The sequence below is a fragment of the Myotis myotis genome, unplaced genomic scaffold (assembly GCF_014108235.1).
Source record: "Myotis myotis isolate mMyoMyo1 unplaced genomic scaffold, mMyoMyo1.p scaffold_m19_p_10, whole genome shotgun sequence".
Classification (NCBI taxonomy): domain Eukaryota; kingdom Metazoa; phylum Chordata; class Mammalia; order Chiroptera; family Vespertilionidae; genus Myotis; species Myotis myotis.
In genome coordinates, this window is record NW_023416314.1 from 38,119,711 (window position 1) to 38,142,130 (window position 22,420).

The 22,420-nt window shown below is 45.3% G+C and overlaps 2 protein-coding genes across 2 annotated transcripts in view; both read left to right on the forward strand.

Moving 5' to 3' along the window:
• MAP6 (microtubule associated protein 6) overlaps window positions 1-22,420 on the forward strand; it is a 78,419-nt gene that overhangs the window by 29,465 nt on the left and 26,534 nt on the right. The window lies entirely within an intron of this gene.
• LOC118664081 (R3H domain-containing protein 2-like) lies at window positions 351-2,907 on the forward strand. Its single transcript, XM_036323966.1, is given in 4 exon segments — window positions 351-777; window positions 874-1,779; window positions 1,781-2,510; window positions 2,513-2,907. Coding segments are annotated over 4 exon segments (2,433 nt in total). The 5' UTR covers window positions 351-375.

Below are 22,420 nucleotides of genomic sequence, written 5' to 3' on the forward strand. Positions count from 1 at the left end.
CAAGTAAATCTAAAAAAAAAAACACACACAAAAAAAACCCTTAACTAAATGCCAGACAGGTAGTTAATCACTTTAACTATGAACAATCACCCTTAAGCTACATAATCTTTACTCCCTGGAATGGAGATAAGAAACGCCCTTACCTTTGGACTAGAAATTGACAGGATTAAAATCAACTGGTATAAATACAGATGTAACAAGACAATAAAAGACAGAACTTGGCTAGAGATCCTGGCTAGGCTGCTGATCAACAGAACGCTGTCTTAGTGTCATTCCTTCTTCGCCAACTCTGTCCACACCTTTGGGGACCCCTGGACCTGCTGGGGTTGGACCCCAACAGACAAGGACAAAAACAAAGAAAAGGTTCCAAGGAAGATGCTGTCTAGAGACTCCAGCCAAGAATATACGGACTCCACTGGAATAGACCTACATGAATTTCTTGTAAACACAGTGAAAAAGAACCCAAGGGACAGAATGATGCTGCTAAAATTAGAACAGGAGATTCTGGAATTTATTAATGACAACAATATCCAGTTCAAGAAGTTCCCTCAGATGACCTCATATCACCGGATGCTATTACACTGGGTAACTGCCTATTTTGGGATGGACCACAATGTTGATCAAACTGGAAAAGCTGTTATCATCAACAAAACCAGTAACACAAGAATCCCTGAGCAGAGGTTCTCAGAACATATAAAGGATGAGAAAAATACAGAATTTCAACAGAGATTCATTCTCAAGAGAGATGATGCCAGTATGGACCGAGCTGATAACCAGGTCAGAGTTCCATTGCAGGATGGAAGGAGGAGCAAGTCACTAAAAGAGAGAGAGGAGGAATATCAAAGGGTCCGAGAGAGAATATTTGCCCGAGAGACTGGCCAGAACGGATATCTAAATGACATCAGGGGGAACCGTGAGGGGCTAAGCCGCACCTCGAGCAGCCGCCAGAGCAGCACAGACAGCGAACTCAAATCCCTGGAGCCACGGCCTTGGAGCAGCACGGACGCTGATGGCTCTGTTCGAAGCATGCGGCCCCCTGTAACCAAAGCCAGCAGTTTCAGCGGAATCTCTATCCTCACCCGGGGTGACAGCATTGGGAACAGTAAAGCTGGCAGTGCAGGAAGGATCTCCAGGCCAGGTATGGCTCTAGGTGCCCCAGAAGTGTGCAACCAAGTCACCTCATCCCAGTCTGTCTGGAGCCTTCTCCCTTGTACTGCCCAGCAACAGCAGCAGCAGGAACTTCCTGCTCTTCCACCCATGTCTCAGCAACAGCCACCCTTGAATAATCACATGATCTCACAGGCAGATGACCTCAGCAACCCATTTGGACAGATGAGCCTTAACCGCCAAGGTTCTACTGAAGCAGCTGACCCATCCGCAGCTCTGTTCCAGCCCCCACTTATCTCCCAGCACCCTCAGCAGACTAGCTTCATCATGGCGTCCACAGGACAGCCCCTCCCCGCTTCCAACTATTCCACCTATAGCCATGCAACACCTACTCAGCAAGTCCTGCCACCCCAGGGCTATATGCAGCCTCCTCAGCAAATCCAGGTTTCTTACTATCCCCCTGGACAGTATCCTAACTCCAACCAGCAATATCGACCTCTCTCTCACCCGGTGGCCTACAGCCCCCAACGTGGTCAACAGTTGCCTCAGCTATCCCCACAGCCTGGTTTACAGCCCATGATGCCTAACCAGCAGCAGGCGGCTTACCAAGGCATGATAGGGGTCCAGCAACCACAGAACCAGGGCCTGCTCAGCAACCAGAGGAGTGGCATGGGGAGGCCAGATGCAAGGCCCGCTGGTTCAGTATACTCCACTGCCTTCTTACCAAGTCCCAGTGGGTAACGACTCGCAAAATGTGGTCCAGCCGCCTTTCCAGCAACCCATGATGGTCCCTGCAAGCCAATCTGTGCAAGGGGGTCTCCCAGCAGGAGGGGTACCAGTGTACGACAGCATGATCCCTGCGGCTCAGCAGAACGGTACGAGCCCTTCTGTGGGATTTCTGCAGCCTCCCAGCTCTGAGCAGTACCAGATGCCTCAGTCTCCCTTTCCCTGCAGCCCACCACAGATGCCACAGCAGTTCTCAGGAGTGTCACCTTCTGGACCAGGTGTGGTGGTCATGCAGCTGAATGTCCCTAATGGACCCCCGTCTCCCCAGAACCCATCCATGGTCCAGTGGAGTCACTGTAAATACTACAGCATGGACCAGCGGGGGCAGAAACCTGGAGACCTGTACAACCCTGACAGTAGCCCGCAGGCCAACACACAAATGAGTAGCAGCCCCGTCACATCTCCTACCCAGTCTCCAGCACCCTCTCCTGTCACCAGCCTCAGCAGTATCTGCACAGGACTCTGTCCCCTTCCCGTCCTTACACAGTTCCCCCGGCCTGGGGGTCCAGCACAGGGTGATGGGCGCTACTCCCCCTTGGGCCAGCCATCACAGTACAATCTGTCCATCTGCCGTCCTTTGCTCCATGGCCAGTCGACTTACACAGTGCACCAGGGACAGATGGATTGAAGCATGGAAAGCGGAGTAAGAGACAAGCACTCAAATCTGCCTCCACTGGCCTGGGGATGACAGATGTCATCCTGGGGCGGGTGCTGGAGGTGACAGACCTTCCTGAGGGCATCACTCGTACGGAGGCGGACAAGCTCTTCACTCAGCTCGCCATGTCCGGCGCCAAGATCCAGTGGCTCAAGGATGCTCAGGGGCTGCCTGCAGGGGGCGGGGGGGACAGTGGTAAGACTGCTGAGAATGGTCGCCATGCAGACCTTGCTGCCTTGTACACCATCGTGGCTGTGTTTCCCAGCCCCCTGGCTGCCCAAAATGCCTCCCTTCGCCTCAACAACTCCGTGAGTCGCTTCAAACTTCGAGTGGCCAAAAAGAACTATGACCTGCCCTAACCGGTTTGGCTCAGTGGATAGAGTGTCGACCTGCGGACTGAAAGGTCCCAGGTTCGATTCTGGTCAAGGGCATGTACCTTGGTTGCAGGCACATCCCCAGTAGGAGGTGTGTAGGAGGCAGCTGATCGATGTTTCTCTCTCATTGATGTTTCTAACTCTCTATCCCTCTCCCTTCCTCTCTGTAAAAAATCAATAAAATAATATTTTTTAAAAAAAGTTTTCATTGATTTTTAGAGAGAGAGGAAGGGAGAGGGAGAGAAAGAGAAACATTGATGTGAGAGAGAAACAATGATCGACTGCTTCCCACACACACCCTGACCTGACCAGGGATAGAACCCACAACCCTGGCATGTGCCCTGACTGGGAATCAAACCTGCAATCTTTTGGTGCACTGGCCGATGCTCAACCAACTGAGACACACCAGACAGGGCTCAGCAAATATCTTTACTCAGAGTCTCTTTTGCTTGGCCTGGTGATAGGACACAGCTACGATGGCCCACTCCACGGTCAGCTCTCATCTGGATTACTGAAGTAGCCTCCTATCCAGTTGCCATGCCTCCTCTTTACTCAAGCAGTGCCTGTTCTTAACCTCCTGAAACAGAAGGCAAAACATGTGGCTCAGCGCTAGATGGGAGTGCTCAAATCCTCCAGTGGCTCCCAGTCTCACACAGAATCAAATCAAATCCCTCACTCTGACGTGCAAGGCCCTACCCCATCTGCCTTCGTTCTCTGATCTTATCTCCACTCCTCCCCCTCTTCCCCTCATTAGCTCCAATTCCCTGACGCTGGCCTCAGTTCCTCACTCACACCTCTGGCCTCAGGGTCTTAGCATTCTGCCTGGAGCCCTCTTCCCCCAGATGTCCACAAAGCTCACTTCCTTCAGGTCTCTGTTCACACATCACTTCACCAGAGAGGCCACCCTGGACTCTAGGTAACACAGCACATATGTATACACACGGCACAGCACCTGGGACTCTGTCAGCCTCTGTCTTGTAAGAACTTAACACCACCTGACAATATAGAACTGCTCATTGATTTATTGTCCATCCCCCTCACTGGAATGTGAGTCACTGCTCTCAGGACAGCAAGGACTTTGTTCTGTCCTCTAGTGTGTCCCAATCTCCTATCCACGGCACCTAGGTTAATATATGTTGAATAAATGAATGAGAACATTATTGAGCACCACCCACCAATCACTCAACAAACACTAATGGAAAATCATATGTTTTGCTCATAGTATTGGCCAGAGAAGGGAGATTGAATTTCAAGTTATGTGAAGGTTAACATAAAAGACAACAGGCAGCTGGACCTGTTGGAAAGGTCATTTGCCTTCCCAAGTCCTATGGAATGGGGATTGATGAGCAAACACCAGGAAACGTGTAGAACACGGTGGAACAATTTTAATTGCCCTGTAAATGGTAACTGAAATGAAATGCTTATGTAATGGCACTTTGCAAACTGTTAGGTTTTTGTGCAGATCTTATATATTGTTGTTTGTAATGACAGTATATATGAGCAACTCTAAAATAATCCGTCTAGTCTGGTGGGGAAAACTGGACGAGGACATGAGAGGCTTGGGCGTGGTTCCAGCTTGGCCACGAGTTCGCTGAGTGACTTGATGCGGTTACTTTTCCTCTCTCCACTTCATCTCCCCAACCTGTAAAATTATCGCACTGCTTTAAATGACCTCTGGAATGTCTACCTGCTCTAAAGTTCAGGGCTCTAGGAATTGCTGGCTGGCCTGCTGGCTGGAGGGATGGATAGAGGACTCTAACTTCCATGACGCTTCCCCAGTCTTTACACTCTAGGTTGGTTTTAGTTTCTTCCTCACACTCTCTTTCCATTCTTTCCTAGTCCAGAAGAGCCATGCTCTTTATCTGAAAATTTTTTATATACACCCCTGAGTACATTTTAGAATCATAAAAGGCAGAAATGATGGTAACGGAGGATATGTATTCTGTGAGAAAGGAAGAAGAGAGATATATTTACTTGCATCTAAGAATTGGGGGAGCATATAAAGTTCATGGAGCCTGCTTCACTTGTGACGATCTGTTCGTTTTTAAGATTTTAAAAATTTGATTCTTAGAGACAGGAAGGGAGAGGGAGAGGGAGAGAGAGAAACATCATTGTGAGAGTGAAACATAAATTGACTGCCTCCTGCATGCCCCCTATTAGGAATCAAGCCCACAACTCGAGCATGTGCTCTGATCAGGAATCTAACCGGCCACCTTTCAGTGCACAGATGATGTCCCACCAACTGAGCCACACCAGCCAGGGCATGACTACCTGTTTTTGAGAGGCATTTCTTTACACACTTTCCCACAAGAATTACACATTGAGTCTTCCCTCTGGCAGATTACAACTTCAAATGGTTGGACAGGAAAAGACCCAGAAGATCATCTGAAAGAGAGCTCTTGCCCACCTAACTTGGTGTCCTTGGGCAAGTCCCCAGAGTTGGGATAGATGAGAACATAGAGCCTCCTGGGGGTTACCAGTAGGTCTACCACTCACTAGCTAAGTGACCTTGGGTAAGGCACCCCCACACCTCTTTTTTTCTAAAAATAGAATAGAGTTAATAGTGTTGAAGTAAGAATTAAATAAGTGAGGTAAACTAACTTGCCCCCAAGGTCACAGAATTAACCATTTGAACCCAAAGCCCGAGTAGGAAATGGATATAAAAAGAATCAGAAGAGACTCTCTTAGCATTTAAAACTATCTGTTGATAAAATTAATGAGTTTAAAGTAAGAGATGTCTAGATGGTGCCCTAAGAGGTAATTCTGCCATGGGTAGAAATTTACTCATTCACACACACTTGGTGTCCCTTGCAGCAAAATATACCAAAAATACCTTTGCAGGTGGCATTTGCTGGATGGAATTGTATTATTCCCTGTAAGTATCATAATTGGATACCCAGTGCCTTTCTCCTGGGGCAGCAGAAATAATCGCTTTTCATTGATCTCCTTTTAGACTTGACCTTGATGGTCCTTCCTGTCTCCTCCTAAATATATCAAAGCACCTGAGGAGAAAAGCATGTTCTCCTTTGGCTGGAGTTCACTTGGCTCATGTTCAGGTTTGTGTTCAGAAGCACACAATGAAAGAAGCTGGATCTAGATGTGATCTTTGAGTCACTGTGACCTTCTGGTCACCAGCCTTCGAATCTGCCTCTTCCCCGCCCCCGCCCCGTTCGTATTTGAGTTTTGTTAGCTAAGACAGCACCTGACAGCTGTCTGTCCTCATAGTTGTGAAAGTGCTTCTGTGCTATGATCTGACCCTCCGTTAAATAATCCCATCTGCAGGAGGAAGTGTGGGAAGGGGGCTCGCAAAGGGCAAAGGTCCATTAAGAAACATACCGCCACTGTGTTTCATTAAATCCTCACACTGCCACACAGGGTAGGTGATGTTGCCCCTGTGTTACAGGTAAGGAAACTACGGTTTAGAAAGGTCAGGTGGCTTTCCTGCAGTTATACAGCTGATAAATGGTATGTTTGGGATTCCAAACCCAAGCTCCTTCTGGTATGCCGTGCTTTGTTGTTGCTGAGAATGAGTGGGGATTGTGGAACAGACATGGCCTACAGTCCCACCAATGGTTAAATTTTACTCAGATGCAGCCTTCTTCAAAGTAATTCAGATTGTACTTAAACTAGTCACACTGGCACCCAACGCCTGCCGCCTGGAGCCAGGTACTGCGCCAGGCCCTTTACAGAACCTGTTTCATTTGTTCATCACCTTTCGTCCAAAGCTTTAAAGTGGTCTTTCTCAAAGTGTGTTCCTTAGAATCACCCAAGGAACATGTTATAATACAGATCCCAGGGATTTACCCCAGGGGTGGAAAGAGTGGAACTCTCTAGTAATGTTTGACACTCAGAGTTTGAGAACAATTATTCTTAAAAGGCAATAGATCCTTGTTATTAATGGAACACTTAAACTCACTCACTACCTTTTTTGAAGCCTTTCTAAGTTAAGCATTTTGCGTGTAAAATGTGGTTATGAACTCCTTTAATGAATACTGAGTTTACGAGGGATACAGGTAGGAAGCTGGAACTCAGTGCAGGACTTGGTTGAGTGAATTTCACTGGGCACCCGGAGGGATTTGAGGGAATTTATTTTTAGGACTGATTAGTAGGTCACAACTATAAAATTCAACTATAAATAGTCTAAAATTTGGCCTCCAGTCCAGACTTTTGTAATAGTCTATCATATATCAAGTAGACTCTTTTAAATATTTAAGTAAAATATTCATAATAAATTACATCAGATAAGATACGAATCTATAGATTTATTTCAACTCAATATCCTTTGTCAACGTCAACTATGCACTAGGTACAATGGTTTACAAAAACAAATAAGCTGGAGCATTCTACCAAACATTCAAAGGAGAATTAATACTCTTTTTTTTCCCCCACAAACTCTTCCCAAAAGTAGAAGAGAACACTTCACAGCTCATTCTGTCAGGCCAGTATTACTGTGGTACCAGAGCCAGACAGACAGACGCACGAGATTTACCCCGGAAGGTGGGACGTGTTTAAGCCCAAGTCACCTGCTGGTTCTCCAACTCTGGCAGGCGGATTTCAGGGAGAGGACTGGGACAGAAAGATCAGTTATGCACTCAGACAGTGATGATGATGGTGGTGATGACAGTAGTAGTGACTATAATTACAAGAGCACCTGCACATGGACTCACAGAGACACAGACTTGAAGTCCAGCAGTGTGTCTGTCAGGCATTCTTCTCTAAGGCAGGCCCTGGTCTTTTCCCTGCTCTAGGTATCTCATTGCTGTGGATATTTAAACTGTATCAATAGGAGAGACTGAAATCAATGCGTACCCTATGAACAGGAATTGGAACTTGTGCTCCTGTGTCAATAAGGCTTATACTCACTGACTTATTTCCTTTTTTAAAAATATGTTTTTATTGATTTTATAGAGGAAGGGAGAGGGAGAGAGAGAAGCATCAATGATGAGAGAGAATCACTCATCAGCTGCCTCCTGCACGCGCCCTGCTAGATCGAGCCCACAGCCCAGGCATGTGCCCCAACCTGGAATCAGACCCGGGTCTCCTGGTTCCCAAGTCACCACTCGGCCCCTGGGCCGCGCCGGTCGGGCTCAGTGACTTAATTTCTCTCCTCCCACTCACCCCACTCAGCCTCAGCCGGCACTCCTCCCTTATTCTCTCGCTCCCTATAGGAGCTCCCTCCGTGTAACCCGCCATCACACACCCACCGTGTCTCCGGCCCTTGCACAAACTTTAATTCAGATCCACATCTAGCCTCTTTGATCATTTTATTTGGTTATGACAACAGCAGTTTATATTAATCCTTTGACAAATAGTCAAATGATGGCAGCTGTGAAATAAACTGTTTCTTTCCAATTCCTTTGATCGCAAATCTTAAAAGTACATGTTGTGTCTCTTAGTATTTAGAGCAAAGCCTTTTAGTCTTTGTAGTGAAATCTTTATTGGATGCATGAGAATTAATTCGGAAGAAATGTACTTGTGATTTCAAGATGCCAAAAAAGCTCCCATATATAGTTCAGAAAGGAAGGGAGAGAGAGAGAGAGAGAGAGAGAGAGAGAGAGAGAGAGAGAGAGAGAGAGAGAGAGAGAGAGAGAGAGAGAACCATCAATGATGAGAGAGAATCACTGATTGGCTGCCTCCTACTGAGGATTGAGCCCACACCCAGGCATATATCCTGACTGGTAATCAAATCGTGACCTCCTGGTTCATAGGTAGATGCTCAACCACTGAGCAACACTGGCCAAGCTGGGAACCCCCTTTTTTAGGCACAGGTTGTGCTGCCAGAGTCCCAAGCAAAGACAATATAAAGAGTCAGGCTTGGAGTCTTTGTGAGTTTGGGTCCCGGCACCACCACTTACCAGCTCTATGACTTTAGACAGGTCACTTGACCTCTCTGAGTCTCCATGTCCTAATCTGTAAAATAGGTATAATAACTTTTATTTCAAAGGGTGGGTTTGAAATAGATAAAGTATGTAAATTAATTACACTTGATCTTAGCCAAAAGGCCGAGAAGCGATAGGTATGTAAATTAATTATTTGAGCTTCTGGTATATGGTATGTTTTCACTAGTTGTAAATGTAATGTTTACATTGAACAAATGCAACTCAGGACATAACTGTAAGGTGACTTTATCTTTGCTTTCCACAATCCTTTTAAATTTATTCAGTGGGGCAAGCTCTTCCACCACCCCTACATGAAATTTGGGGCAAGTTCTATAACTTGTTCAGCAAATTTCATAGTAAAAGTTCTCTAATCATTAAAATGTCTAGTCCCATGTTATAGTCAAGATGTCTGTCTACTTGAAGTCCAAACTTTCTCCCTTCTGCACTCTGGTCTGCTCCAGGGGTGTCCAGGTGCTCTCTCTGGACTCTGTCTTGTGGGTGTTTTGCTGGGTTCTCTGGAGGCCCGTACTCATCACTGCGACCTCTCCCTGCAGGTACGTTGCTAAAGGTGAATCCCTCTTGCTGGACCCATACTCCTTCCTCCACCCTGTACATCCTATAGTCCCTCCAGCTTCTTCCTGCTGAGATCTCTTTGCTCCTGGAAGTGGCCCTCTTGCCCATCTGGCCATGGAAACTGCACCATGCATTCTTTGACATAACCAGCAGCACAAGTCACCCCAACACAGCCATTTCTCCTCCTCTCTGCTCCTGGACAGACTAGCCAGCTGTCTCTGACCCTTTCGGTGTCTTAGGAGAGTCACTGTTGGTTCACCAAATCCCCCAGTATCTACCACCCCAAGATCCCGGTGTCCTTGAGCCTCTCTCTTTGTTTCAGTTGAAGGCAAAGCACAGCACAGAGAGTTCTCACCGATATCCTCTCCCTCCTTTACTCCCAGCCTTTCCTTGAAAATCCTGCATTGTGACCGCATGCCTTACTCTGGAACATGGTATCTCAGTGCCTCAGCTGAATTTTCTATTCAGTCCTGACTATTACTGCATTATTCTCGATTCATCTAAGCATCTCTACTTATTGCTGTCCAAGGTCACACTTAACCACCCTCAGTTTCCCACCTGTAAAATGAGAATGGTAATAATAGTGCCTGCCTCAACGTTTCTGTGGGGATTAAATGAGATAGTGCATAAAATGTACCTCATGCAGTTCCTGGCACAGAGAAGGTTCTCTGTGATGTAAGCTGCTTTCATTATCATCACCATTATTGTGATTAACCTCAAAGCAAATCAATTTCTAACTGCGAAGGACCCCTTATTTACATTACTGCCCTCCCTCTTCTTACTGCTCGGCTAAAGCACACACACACACACACACACACACACACACACACACACACGGCACATACATATGAGCCTAACTACATGTGCAGAGGGGTGGCTGTTTGGGGGTGTCAATCCTTGACCCCCTTTGATACTGGCTCTCCTACAACCAGTACCCTTGGTGCCCTGGCACCCCCTGCCCCCAACCCCAATGCATTTATCTTTTTATGCTGCCCCTCACAGCAACCTGATTAAGGGGTGGGCCTGTGTGGGGCCATCTGCTGCTGGATTGCCTGCCATCTCTCCGCCGGGAGCCCTGGGAGTCCCCTAATGGCCCCAGAGTTTCCCGAGGCAGAAAATGGGGCTAATCCCATTGTTGGGAAATCACAAGCAGGAGCTTCGGTGTTAAATGATTACAAGCGTGAAGACGGATTTTGAATCTTACGCAGCGATACTCTGCATGGTTTTACTTCTGCTTCCAGTCATTTCTTCTCCGGTTTTGCATAGTCTAGTTTGGTTCCAAAAAGAGAAAAGATAAGCAATAGGATGGTAGGCCTGTTTCCAACTTGTGATGCTTTTTCTTGTCACCTAGAATAATAAGACTCCCTCCATCACCCCCTAAGAGTGATTACAGGCCCTGCCTGGGGGCCTTTCCAGCCTCGTGTTTCTCTCTCTTATCCCACATGACTCAGCTCTATTTTTCTCCTCTACCCCTCACTAGATGGTGAGGTGCTGACACTGTGTCTGGCTCATGGTCTCTCTGAGGACTTAGGCAGCAACTTCACCTCTTTGAGCTTAGTTTCCTCACCCACAAAATGGAATGGAATCGTGTCCATCTCAAAAGGTGGTTCTGAGGATTAAATGAAATAATGAGGACAAAGCACCTGACAGATTGTAGGCCCTCGGTAAAGGGTAACCATCTTATAGCTGTTCTGGGCACTCGGTAAATGAATGAATAATTTGTTAGAAGAGTTGACCCTGAGCTCTAATTCAAGTCATTATTAAACAAAACACATGCGAGTCTCCAACCTCCAGTCTCTCCCTATCCCCACCTTTCACTGCCCACGTGGCCCAAGTCACCTGACCACAGTCCCTTCCAGGCCCCATCATCACACTGCTCCCCTGGTTGCTGGCCCAAGCCAGTGACCGACAAGACTGAGTTTTGCGCTGCATGAAGAAATTCTAGAGCCCATTTTGGAGGAGACCCCTCGGTATTCATGGCCTGGAAAACATTCTCACATTTTCTCAGACTCTGAAGCCTCTGAGCAGCCTACCACTTCCTTAGAGCTAGCAGGCCGCTGAGACTTGTGGGAAGTAAAGTGACACTGTAAAAAGGCACTGAAGCCATGGAAGGTTCGCTGTGCCTGGGTAAGTGAAGTCCATGGTTCCCCTCACCAGACTGCCCCCCCTTTACTGCCAGGCCGACTTTCCCTGCTGAGCCCCTGTGCTTCCGTGACCCCAGGTGAGACAGAGCGCAGACAGCCAAAGGCTGAATTGAATGAGTATCATTTCCAGTGAATCATTAGCAACAAGAAACAAACATGACATTAAATGGCACCCAAAATGGCATCCTGGGGGTCCCCTATTTAATATTTATGGTCAATATTGTTTCATCATTTGAGATTTCGTCATGGTCCGCGCTGTCAGGCTTAGGATACATTCTTGTTTCCAAGCCAGGAAAGGATTTGCAGCTTTACACATGGTGACCATCCAGAGTTTATCATACACGAAAAAAGGTGCTTTCCCCGTTATTCATGACAAGTTCTTAGAAATAGAATTGCCAGATCAAAGAGTAGCAGTGTTAAAGGCTTCATTCACGCATTCATGTATTCAACAACTATGCACTGAGCGCTGCTGATGCACCAGGCCCTGCGTGCCCTGAAGTTAGGCGGTGCCCTGCTGTGCTGACCCGGCGGCACTCTCCCGCATCTGCTAAGAGTGGGTGCTCTCCCCACTCGGGCAGGCTACATGAACGTAGTAATATATTCCCAACGGCTTAAAGATTTAAATGTAATAAGTAAATACATAAATGTGCAAAGAAAAAATTACAGGTAGATATTTATATGATGGTGGCAAAAGGGAAGACTTTAAAAACATAACCTCAAGAGTAAACAGGCTCAAAGAAAAGATGAACAGGTTAGGCCATGTGTAAATTTAAAGCTTTTACATGGATACTAGTATATAGGTATGGATTTGCATATATCCATATCTTATCTCTCTCTGAATATGTATGTGGATCTACATGGCGCTATATCCATATATAAGGCAAAAGACAACCGGGAAAAATACTTGCAAAGAATTGTTATCTTTTATTTTTCTCTCTAACACGTATAGATTACAAATTAATAGAAAAAAGAGAAATGGAAAACTGACTGTAATTGCTATGTGTTACTTTTATAATTAAAAAAGTGAAGTCAAGAGTGTTTGTTCAGCAACACCAAGGTCATGCTGAACTGATCCAGCCTCCAAACCAGGCACCAGGGACACAAAGAGGCTCGGAAGCCACCTCTGCCTTCCCAAGCCTCATAGATGGACTAGAGAACAAATAACCAACAGACAAGCTGGTACAGGGCACCAGCGAGGCAGGGGCCACCTCTGCAAGGGGAGGGATGTCAGGGAAGAGGACGTCCCAGCTGGATTTTCAAACAGCTTCATCAGGTTATCATTTACCTAACGCAGAATTCACCCCTTTTAAATGCACCGTTTGATGAGATTTAGTAAATTTATGCAGTGGTGCAACCATCCCTGAAAGATGGTTTTAGAATGCTGCCATTTATATGCTCAATTACAGCCAGTCCCCCCTCCCTCCCCAGGCCTAAGCAACCTCGGACCTTCTTTCTGTTTCTAGTGTCTTGTCTAGAAATTTCATGTAATGGAATCATATAACAGGCAATGTTTTCTGTTGGGCTTCTCCCGTTTAGCATGGTATTTTTGGGATTCATCCATATTGGCTCATTTCCTTTTACTGCTGAACACTGTTTTATTGTGTGGATTAACCCATTTTGTTTATTCATTTATTACTAATGAACATTTGGATTATTTCCAGCTTTTCGGCTATCAATTTGTGTACAAGTTGTAGGTATATGTTTCCATTTTTCTTTGACGCTTCAGAGTAAAATTGCTGGGTCATATCGTAAGTGTAAAAGGCTAACTATAAAACGTGTTTGTTTTTTTTCAAAGCAACTGTACCATTCCCATCAGCAATGTTTGAGAGATCTAGTTCCACATTCTTGCCAGCATTTAGTATTACCAGGGTTCTTTATTTTGGCCATTTTAGTGAGTATATGGTTGTATCTCACTGTGGTTATAATTTGTACTTTTCTAATGCCCATCTTTTTATGTGCTTATTTGCCATTTGTACTTATTCTTTAGTGAAGTGTCTATCAATATTTTTCCTATTTTAAAAATTAGTATTTTTTAAAACTCATTGGGTTTTAAGAGATCTTTATATATTCTGATACAAATCCTTTATAAGATATTAGTGGCCTGGTGCACAAATTCGTGCACATTGAACAGCCATTAATTAGAAGAAATATTTTAATATCGCTATTCGCCCTTTCTCTATAAAAGAAGTGTCAACCAAATTCACAATCGACAATGACAGTTCAAAACACATGCATGAGATTGGTGCCAGTGAGAGCTTTATATGTATCACGCATGTGCGAGTCAACTTAGCCTTTTATATAGAGAGAATAAACTTGCTTAATTAGACCTGCTTTCTGATTTAGCTAAACTTTTTCCAGCCCAGTAAAGCACCCTAACTTCTCTTTCAGGTAATTGTCAGCAACACAGCAGTAAATATCAACATGAAGCAGATTATTATTATTATAGAACATGCAGGGAGAACAAAGGTAAAATATTTAACTGCAGTAGTGTTTGACTATATTCTGTGCACTGAGAAGACCTTTAGTCATTTTCAAGGTCCACATTTCTTCTTTTTAGTCAGGTCAAGTTTCTAAGCTTTCTAAATCTCCGTTTTCTGACTAATGAAAAGAAAATAGGATTCCACAGAGTCTCCTAACTACCTACTACAGAACTTCTGTGAGGATCAAATGAGATGAAGCATGGGAAAATGCTTCACAGACATTTGGTTATAGTGTAACATGTTTCCACCTGGCTACAAAGCAAGTCATGTTCCTGGACTGAAGAAACTCCAAGAAGGCTAGTCACTAGGGAGAAGAAGCTGGGCGTTGCTACATGATGTCATTACCCGGTGCCCACAGAGACCATTTCTGGGCTGGGCTGTGGGCCGCATTTTGCACCATGGGGTCTCAGCAGCATTGGCTACGATTTGGTGGGCTGTCACCCTGGGGTGGTGGCAGGGCCTGTGTCCCACTTGGGGGAAGTTGAGTGTTGCTTTGTGGGTGCCAGGTCCACGGTGCCTTTTCTCTGTAAATGGCCAGTGAGTGTCACAGCAGCTCCTGCGTTGAGTGTCTGCCCTCTGGTGGTCAGTGCGCGTCATAACAACCAGTCAGATGGTCAGATACTTAGCATATTAGCCTTTTATATATATAGATATGCTTTGCAAATATTTTCTGTCAGACTATGGGTTGTCTTTTCCTTGTCTTTATGGTATATTTTGAAGAGTAAAAATGTTTAATATTGATTAACTTGATTTTTTTTTTTTTTACTGTTTTGGTTTTTGTGTCATATCTAAGAAATCTTTGCCTACTCCAGGGTCACAGAGATTTTCTTTTATGTCTTCTTTTGGAAGTTGCCTGGTTTCAGAGTTTACATTTAGGTCTATAGTCTATGTCTTACTACTGTCATGTGCTGCATAATGACGATTCATCAACAATGGATGGCATATATGATGGTGGTCCCATAAGATTATAGGGAAGCTGAAAAATTCCTATCGCCAAGCAACATTGTAGCTATGGTAATGTTGTTGCACAATGCATTACTCATGAGGTTGTGATGATGCTGGTGTAAACAAACTTACTGTGCTGCCAGTCCTATAAAAGTACTAGTATAGCACATGTAATTATGATAGTTGCTATACTATCTAGGTTTGAGTAAGTACACTCTATGATGTTTGGAGAATGATGAAATTGCCTAATGATGGATTTCTCAGAATATATCCTTTTGTTAAGTGGCATGTGACTCTAATTTTTGTGTGTATGGTGTAAGCTCATGGTTGAGATTCATTTTCTTTTCCTATGGATATCCAGTTTCCCCAGCACCATTCGTTGAAACAATGATCCTTATCCCCATTGAATTAATTAACTTAGCACCTTTGTCAAAAATAAGTCAACCGTATATGTGAGCAGTGATATGATGGTAAATGTTTAACAACTGGCTCTCTGGAAAAAGGAGGGCCCTGGTCTGTAGTCCACTTTCCTGATATGAATACTTTCACATGGCTGATTTCCAGCTACTGAAAATTTAACAATCAGCTCTGTGAGCCAGTATAAATCGGTTCCAACACACTACTGTATGCAAAGATCTATTCTGAACTCCATTTTGCTCATGGAGCTGTGTGTCTATCTAATATACCAGTAACATACTCTAGCTGTATAATAAGTTTTGAAATCAGGTAGTGTAACTCCTTAGAAAATTTTTTTTCTTTCTCAAAATTGTTTTGGCAATTCTTTAAGATCAGCTTGTCATTTTCTACAAAAAGCCCTGGAATTTTGGTAAGGATTGCTTTGAATTTATAGACCAATTTCTAGAATTGCCATCTTAATATTAAATCTTCAAATTTTTGAACATGGTATATGTCTTTATTTATTTAGATATTTCATTTCTCTCAGCAGTGTTATATCGTTTTTAGTGTACAGACTTGCATTTCTTTTGTTAAATATTTTCCTAAGTATTCCCTTCTTTCTGATGCTATTGTGAATGGGTTTTTAAATGTTTTCATTTTCCCAATGTTTGTTACTAATCTAGAGAAAGACAATTACTTTTTGTATATTGATTGGGTATCTAGCAGTCTTGCTAACTCACTCAGTTGTTCTAATACTTTTTGTAGGTTCCTGAGGGTTTTCTGAAATTGAAGGTCATGTTATATGCAAATAATGATATTTTTACTACTTTTCTAATCTGTATACTTTAATTTCTTTTTATTATTTTATTATACTAGTTATGATCTCCAGTACAATGTGGAATGGAAGTGATGAGAGTGACATCCTTGCCTTTCTCCTGATCTTGAGAGGAAAGGGTTTAGTCTTTTACCATTGAGTATAATGTTAGTTGTAGGATTTTTTTAGATGTTGCCTATTAGGTTGAGGAAATTCCCTCTATTCCTAGCTTGCTGAGTTTTTTAATCATGGAGTGTTGTTAGATTTTGTCAAACATTTCTAAGTGTCTGTTATGGTGATCATATGGTTTCTGCTCTTTATTCTATGAAGTGGTATATTACGTTGATTTTGGATTTTAAAACTTGCATTCCTGGGATAAACCTCACTTGGTTGAGGTGCTTAATCTTTTTATATGTTGCTGGATTTGATTTACTGATAAAGAGTAATTAAGTGTTTTAATATCTATATTCATGAGGAATATTGACCTGTAGTTTTCTTATGTCTTTGACTGGCTTGGTACCTGGGTAATACATGATATTGCCCATCTTAAAATGATTTGGGAAGGTTTATCTCTTCCTTTACTTTAAAAAAGAGATTGTTAGAATTGGTATTTATTTTTTCCTTAACGTTTGATAGAATTCACCAGTGAAACCATCTGGGACTGGATTTTTTTTGTGTAAAGATTTTAGATTACTAATTCAATTCCTTTTCTTGATATACATTCACTCAGACTTCTGTTTCTTTTGAGTCAGTTTTATAATTTCCATCTTTCTAAGAATTTGTCCATTTCACCTATATTGTCAAATTTAGGACAACAAGTTGTTCCTAGTATCTACACTAATAAAAGACAAAGATGCTAACTGACCATACCTTTGCTATGCCCAAGCCACGCCCACCAGCCAATCAGAGCGACTATATGCAAATTAACCCAACCAAGATGGCTGCCGGCAGCCACAGAGCTGGAGCAAGCAGGAGGCTTGGTTGCCCTGGCGATGGAGGAAGCTAAGCTTCCCGCCTGCTCTGGCCAGCTGTGGCCTCCGCAAAAGGCAACAAAGTTTTAATTATAGAAGATAAATAAATCCCAGATACCTGCTTCCAGCCAGCCTCCACTGGGAGCTTGGGTGGCTGGGGGCTGTGGCCAGCCTGCAAACAGCCATCAGCCCATCACCCGAGCTAGCCAGGCACCCCAGCGGGGACCCCCACCCTGAAGGGGCTGTGGCCAACCTGCAAACAGCCATCAGCCCCTCACCCAGGCTGGCCAGATACCCCAGGGGGGACTCCCACCCTGAAGGGGCTGTGGCCAACCTGCAAACAGCCATCAGCCCCTCAGCCAGGCTGGCCAGGCACCCCAGCAGGGATCTCCACCCTGAAGGGGGTGTGGCCAGCCTGAAAATGGCCCTCAGCCCCTCACCCAGGCTGGCCAGGCACCCCAGCGGGACCCCCACCCTGATCCGGGACACCCTTCAGGGCAAACCAGCCAGCCCTCACCCATGCACCAGGCCTCTATCCTATATAATAAAAGGGTAATATGCAAATTGACCTTAACAGCAGAGCGACTGGGAATCACTGGTCACTATGACACACACTGACCACCAGGGGGCAGACACTCAATGCAGGAGCTGCCCCCTGGTGGTCAGTGTGCTCCCACAGTGGGAGTTGTGCTCAGCCACAAGCCAGGCTGATGGCTGCCAGTACAGCGGCGGTGGTGGGAGCCTCTCCTGCCTCCTCAGCAGTGCTAAGGATGTCCAACTGCAGCTAGGCCTGCTCCCCGCTGGCAAGTGGACATCCCCCGAGGACTCCCGGGCTGCCAGAGGGATGTCTGACTGCCAGCTTAGGCCCAATCCCCCAGGGAGCGGGCCTACGCCAGCAGATGGTCATTCCCCGAGGGGTCCCAGACTGTGAGAGGGCACAGGCTGGGCTGAGGGACCCTCCTGAGTGCACAAATTGTTGTGCACAAGGCCTCTAGTTCCCTTATAATTGAGCTTCATTTAAAAGAGTAACTTAGCATGGGTCTCAAGATGGTTTTTGCAGCACCAGCTTTATTTGTTAAAAGGATATTTATAGTGCATAGTACTTCCTGTGCACAGAACACAGAGTGTGGAAGCTGACTTATTGAGCACTTCACTAGATATATCATACAGTGTCTTTAGCACTATGTACCGGTCATCTCATAGAAGTATACTTCCAGAATTCCAAGTTTACCCCCCGCCCCCCGAAAGAGGTAGCGCTTCCTCCCACCTTTCAGAGCTCACTCTCAGCATTCCCATTTCCTGTCTTAGGAACCATCTTTCTGCAAGTAATGGGCACAGATCCTTGGGGACCCAACTAGCCAGAAGATTGCAGCCTTCCCTCAACCTCAACCAGATCACGCTGTGGTCTTGCGGCACAGCCACTCCAGCATGGGAAAAGGCATTCCTGTGGCTAATCAACCAAGATAATAATGGGGACATGGGGGATGAGGCAAAAGGAGAAGACCGTGATTATAATTTTCTTATAACCTGTTATCTAGCTCTTATTTGTTTCTACTTGAGGTCTGTTTATATATGTACTTATTTTCATCACCACACTCCCCCACTCTGACCCTCCACCTCTGCCAACTGTAGGTTTCTTATTTTGCACCCTTTTCCTTCCTTGCAGTTCCAAGCATAGTGTCTAGTAAACACTGCAACCTAAATTAATTTATGTAGAATTGACTCCTAGTTTGAGCAGATTCCATTTTTAACTAATTGTCCTCATAATTCTACCCATATTGTGCACATGGGCTTTCTCATGAGACGCTATTTCTCAGGTGCACAGGGGCCTGTGACTTTGCCAGCAGTGATCTGCAGAAGGAGCTGTTTTCCTAACAAAGGGACCTGCATCCTGACAGCTGTCACTGCCAACTGTTACCCACATCAACCTTTCCATGTAAGGAAAGGAGAGGATTCTTTCACTCATTCTCTATTCTCATTAGATTAGCTTCAAACTTTTCTTTACATACAGATAGTTTTTGCCCAAATGTGTGCTTCTCTTACTTTACAAATCATCAGCCATGGTTTTATTGGTGTGCACGTGCTTATGGGATAGTAATGGATGAGAAGAGCCATCCTACATGGTTAGCATTCTCTGTAAGATTCCCTTTTCGCCCTTTCACACAAAAGAAGCTGAAAGATATGTTCAAGCATATACACATGAACAGAGCTTAAAGCTCCTCTCTGGGTCCAGTTGTTGCTGCCTGGAGGAAGCGACTTACACTTAACCCCAGGCGATCCTCTACGCCAGTGGTTCTCAACCTTCCTAATGCCACGACCCTTTAATACAGTTCCTCATGTTGTGGTGACCCCCAATTTCATTGTTACAAATTGAACATAAAGCACAGTGATTAATCACAAAAACAATATGTGATTATATATGTATTTTCCGATGGTCTTAGGCGAGCCCTGTGAAAGGGTCGTTCGACCCCAAAGGTTGAGAACCACTGCTCTAGGCTCAGGGATGTTCTTTCCTTTTTAATCTACAGACCCCACTTCCTTTAACCAACTCCTGACAACAGCCGGCAACTGCCAGCCTTCGGTGACTGCCTCCGTCAGCGCCCGTGAGGGAGCCCGCTTCCCTTCTTGGGGAACACTTGACTATATCAAATGTAGGCACGATTTTTGAACAGAGACTTAATATGTTTCCATGACAACATAAATTGCCTATGAAAATCTGTAGGAAGATTTTAAGCCATTGAAATCTTAATGCACAGTTTTTTCTTCTTTCATAAAGCAGTTAAGGAATATTGAAAATGTTGTTGTAAAGAGCATGGGGAAATAATTTTATTTCCCAAGGACTGAGATACATAATAAATAAATCTGGGCTTATAGGCAGAGAAATGGAATTTACGTATGATTGTAGCTGGCAGTAATCCATTATTCTAAGTCTCCATTTTTGTTAAGAGGGGATGTGCTCCAATTAACACATGTATACATTCATCACAGCAGTACAATTCTTTCTTGTAAAATTCTATTTCATTGTTCCTTGTAAATGTCAGCGTTTTTAAAATTAGAAATGAGAGACCAGCCTCTATTCTCTTCCTTACCACACTTTCTTCCCAAGGCCAAAGCCTCTCTCCTGGTGCCCCGCCCCCCCCTCTCCTGAGACCGGCTTCATCAATCTCCGGCTCTCGCCTGTCTCAGCCTCTCCCTTTATAATTGCTCTTTCAATATCCCGCCTTGAATCACTGTGAGGAAATGTGCTTTAATGGGATGAAGCCTTAAGAAGCGAACATCTGTTTGTAGTGGGCACTCAGTATTGGAGATTCGATTAGTCAGCATTCGTTGAATGCTATTTTGTTCAAGTCTATTGTGAATTACATTCAGAAATAAACCTGGCATTAAAAGCTGATGCCCACATTTTGTCCACTCTGGACACAGACTGTTCACTGCGGTGACCATAAAGACGACAGTGGCTGGGCAGGTAATTTGATTGTCTGTGTAACTGCTTAAATGGCCCCACCTAATTACAAGGTCCGTGGAGGCAGGAGCTGCACCTGCCAGTTCACGCTGCCTTTCTAACCCCTGTGGCTGGAACGTAGAAGATATTCAATAATCGTCCTTGAACATACAACTCTGTGAGGAAAAGCAAATACATTAGTATACAGTTATCCGCGGTGGACTTTATAATTCTGATACAGACATCCAGCCTTCTTCGGAGGCCTGTGTCAGTCTTTTCCACATGAGCTCACTGAGTTCAGGACAGGTAAGGCAGTGAGTGGCCCAAGGGTTCGAGCCGGGATCCAGCCCAGGCTTATCTCATTCCACAGCCTGTGCTCTTGCCAGTGAACGACCATCTCTGTTCTGGCTCTGGCTCGGTGCCTCTTCTCGCCTGTTACCCTCTGCCTGCACTTGCCGAGCCGTGTGTGCTGCGTGCACTGGGACATCATTTTCCCCGATGAGGGCCTGTCTTTCCTTGTTTCTGCTTATGACCTGGCCTCAAGGCAGGTGCATGTTTACCAGCGTTGCTGCATAGGAAACTTTTCTACCTTCTAGTGAAGGCTGCAAGATGTTCACCCTCAGTTCCTGATGACCAGAGCATGACCCGCTCTGGTAACTTGATGCCACAGCTCTGCTGGGAACTTGAACTTCCTGTGCTCTGCTCACACCCGTGCTTCTGCCTCGCTGACATGAAGCCTGGGTGTTTTCAACCCTTTTTTTGTGGGGAAAAATAATTTCTGATTGAGCTGTGGGTTAGGATCTATTGCTGTGTACCAAATTATTCCAAAATGTAGCAGCTTAAGCCAACAAACATTTATTATTTCATGCTGTTTCTGAAGGTCAGAAATCTAGGAATGGCTTAGCTGGGTGGTTCTAGCTCAGATGAGGTCATCTGAACGCTTGTCTGGGGCTGAGGGTCCACTTTGAAGATGGCTCACTCTGTTCCTTGCCATAGGCGCTGCTTCAGTGAGCAGTGAGCATGGAAGCTGACTGTCCCCACAGGGAGGGACCCAAGAGAGAGCAAAGAGGAGGCCGCAAGGCCTTTTCTGGTCCAGTCTCGGAAGTTGCCTGCCATCGCCTCCACCGTATCCTGTTTGTTGGAAGTGAGTCCAATCACATCCAAGGGGAGGGGAATTAAGTTCCACCTAAGGGAGGAGAATGCGAACACATAGTGTAGAACGTGACATAGATGTCAGCTGCCATGAGATGCTTGTGTAGCAACCTTTATGCCCCTCCCTGGCTGGGGCAGCCCAGGAACTTCCTGCTCAGCTATTCACACGGGAGAGGGGAGGCTGCATTCTGAATTCCCGTCCTAGGCATGGTGGGGATTACACAGACGCACAAGGACAATCCTGGCCCTCAGTGACTGCGGCCGGGAAGGGAAGAACGATATCTACACAGGTAGCCTGAGGTAAAGCACGGCCAGTGCTACAGAGACGAAAACAGGGGACAAGCTGGCTTCAGCGGTGGGACTGGGGCAGGCTCCCTAGAAGGGCGAGCACGTGAGCCTGGCATGAGTGGCCATGCAGTGTTTTAGTAGCTGGGACTGTGGCGGGAGGAGCTTGCCAGGACTGGGAACAGCATGGGCAAAACCTCGGTGGCAGGAAAGTGCAGTCTGTGTTTGGGGAAGGGCGGCATGGTGTGATCACTGGCAGCATCAGTGCAGGGTTGTTGTGAGGACAACGTAAGTTAATGCACTTAGCTCGGCGCGGTGCCTGGCACACAGAAAATGCTCCCTGAATGCCGATGCGAATGAATGACTGAGGATAAAGAAACAGGCTGGAAAGGTCATTTGGGGCCAAGTCACACATAG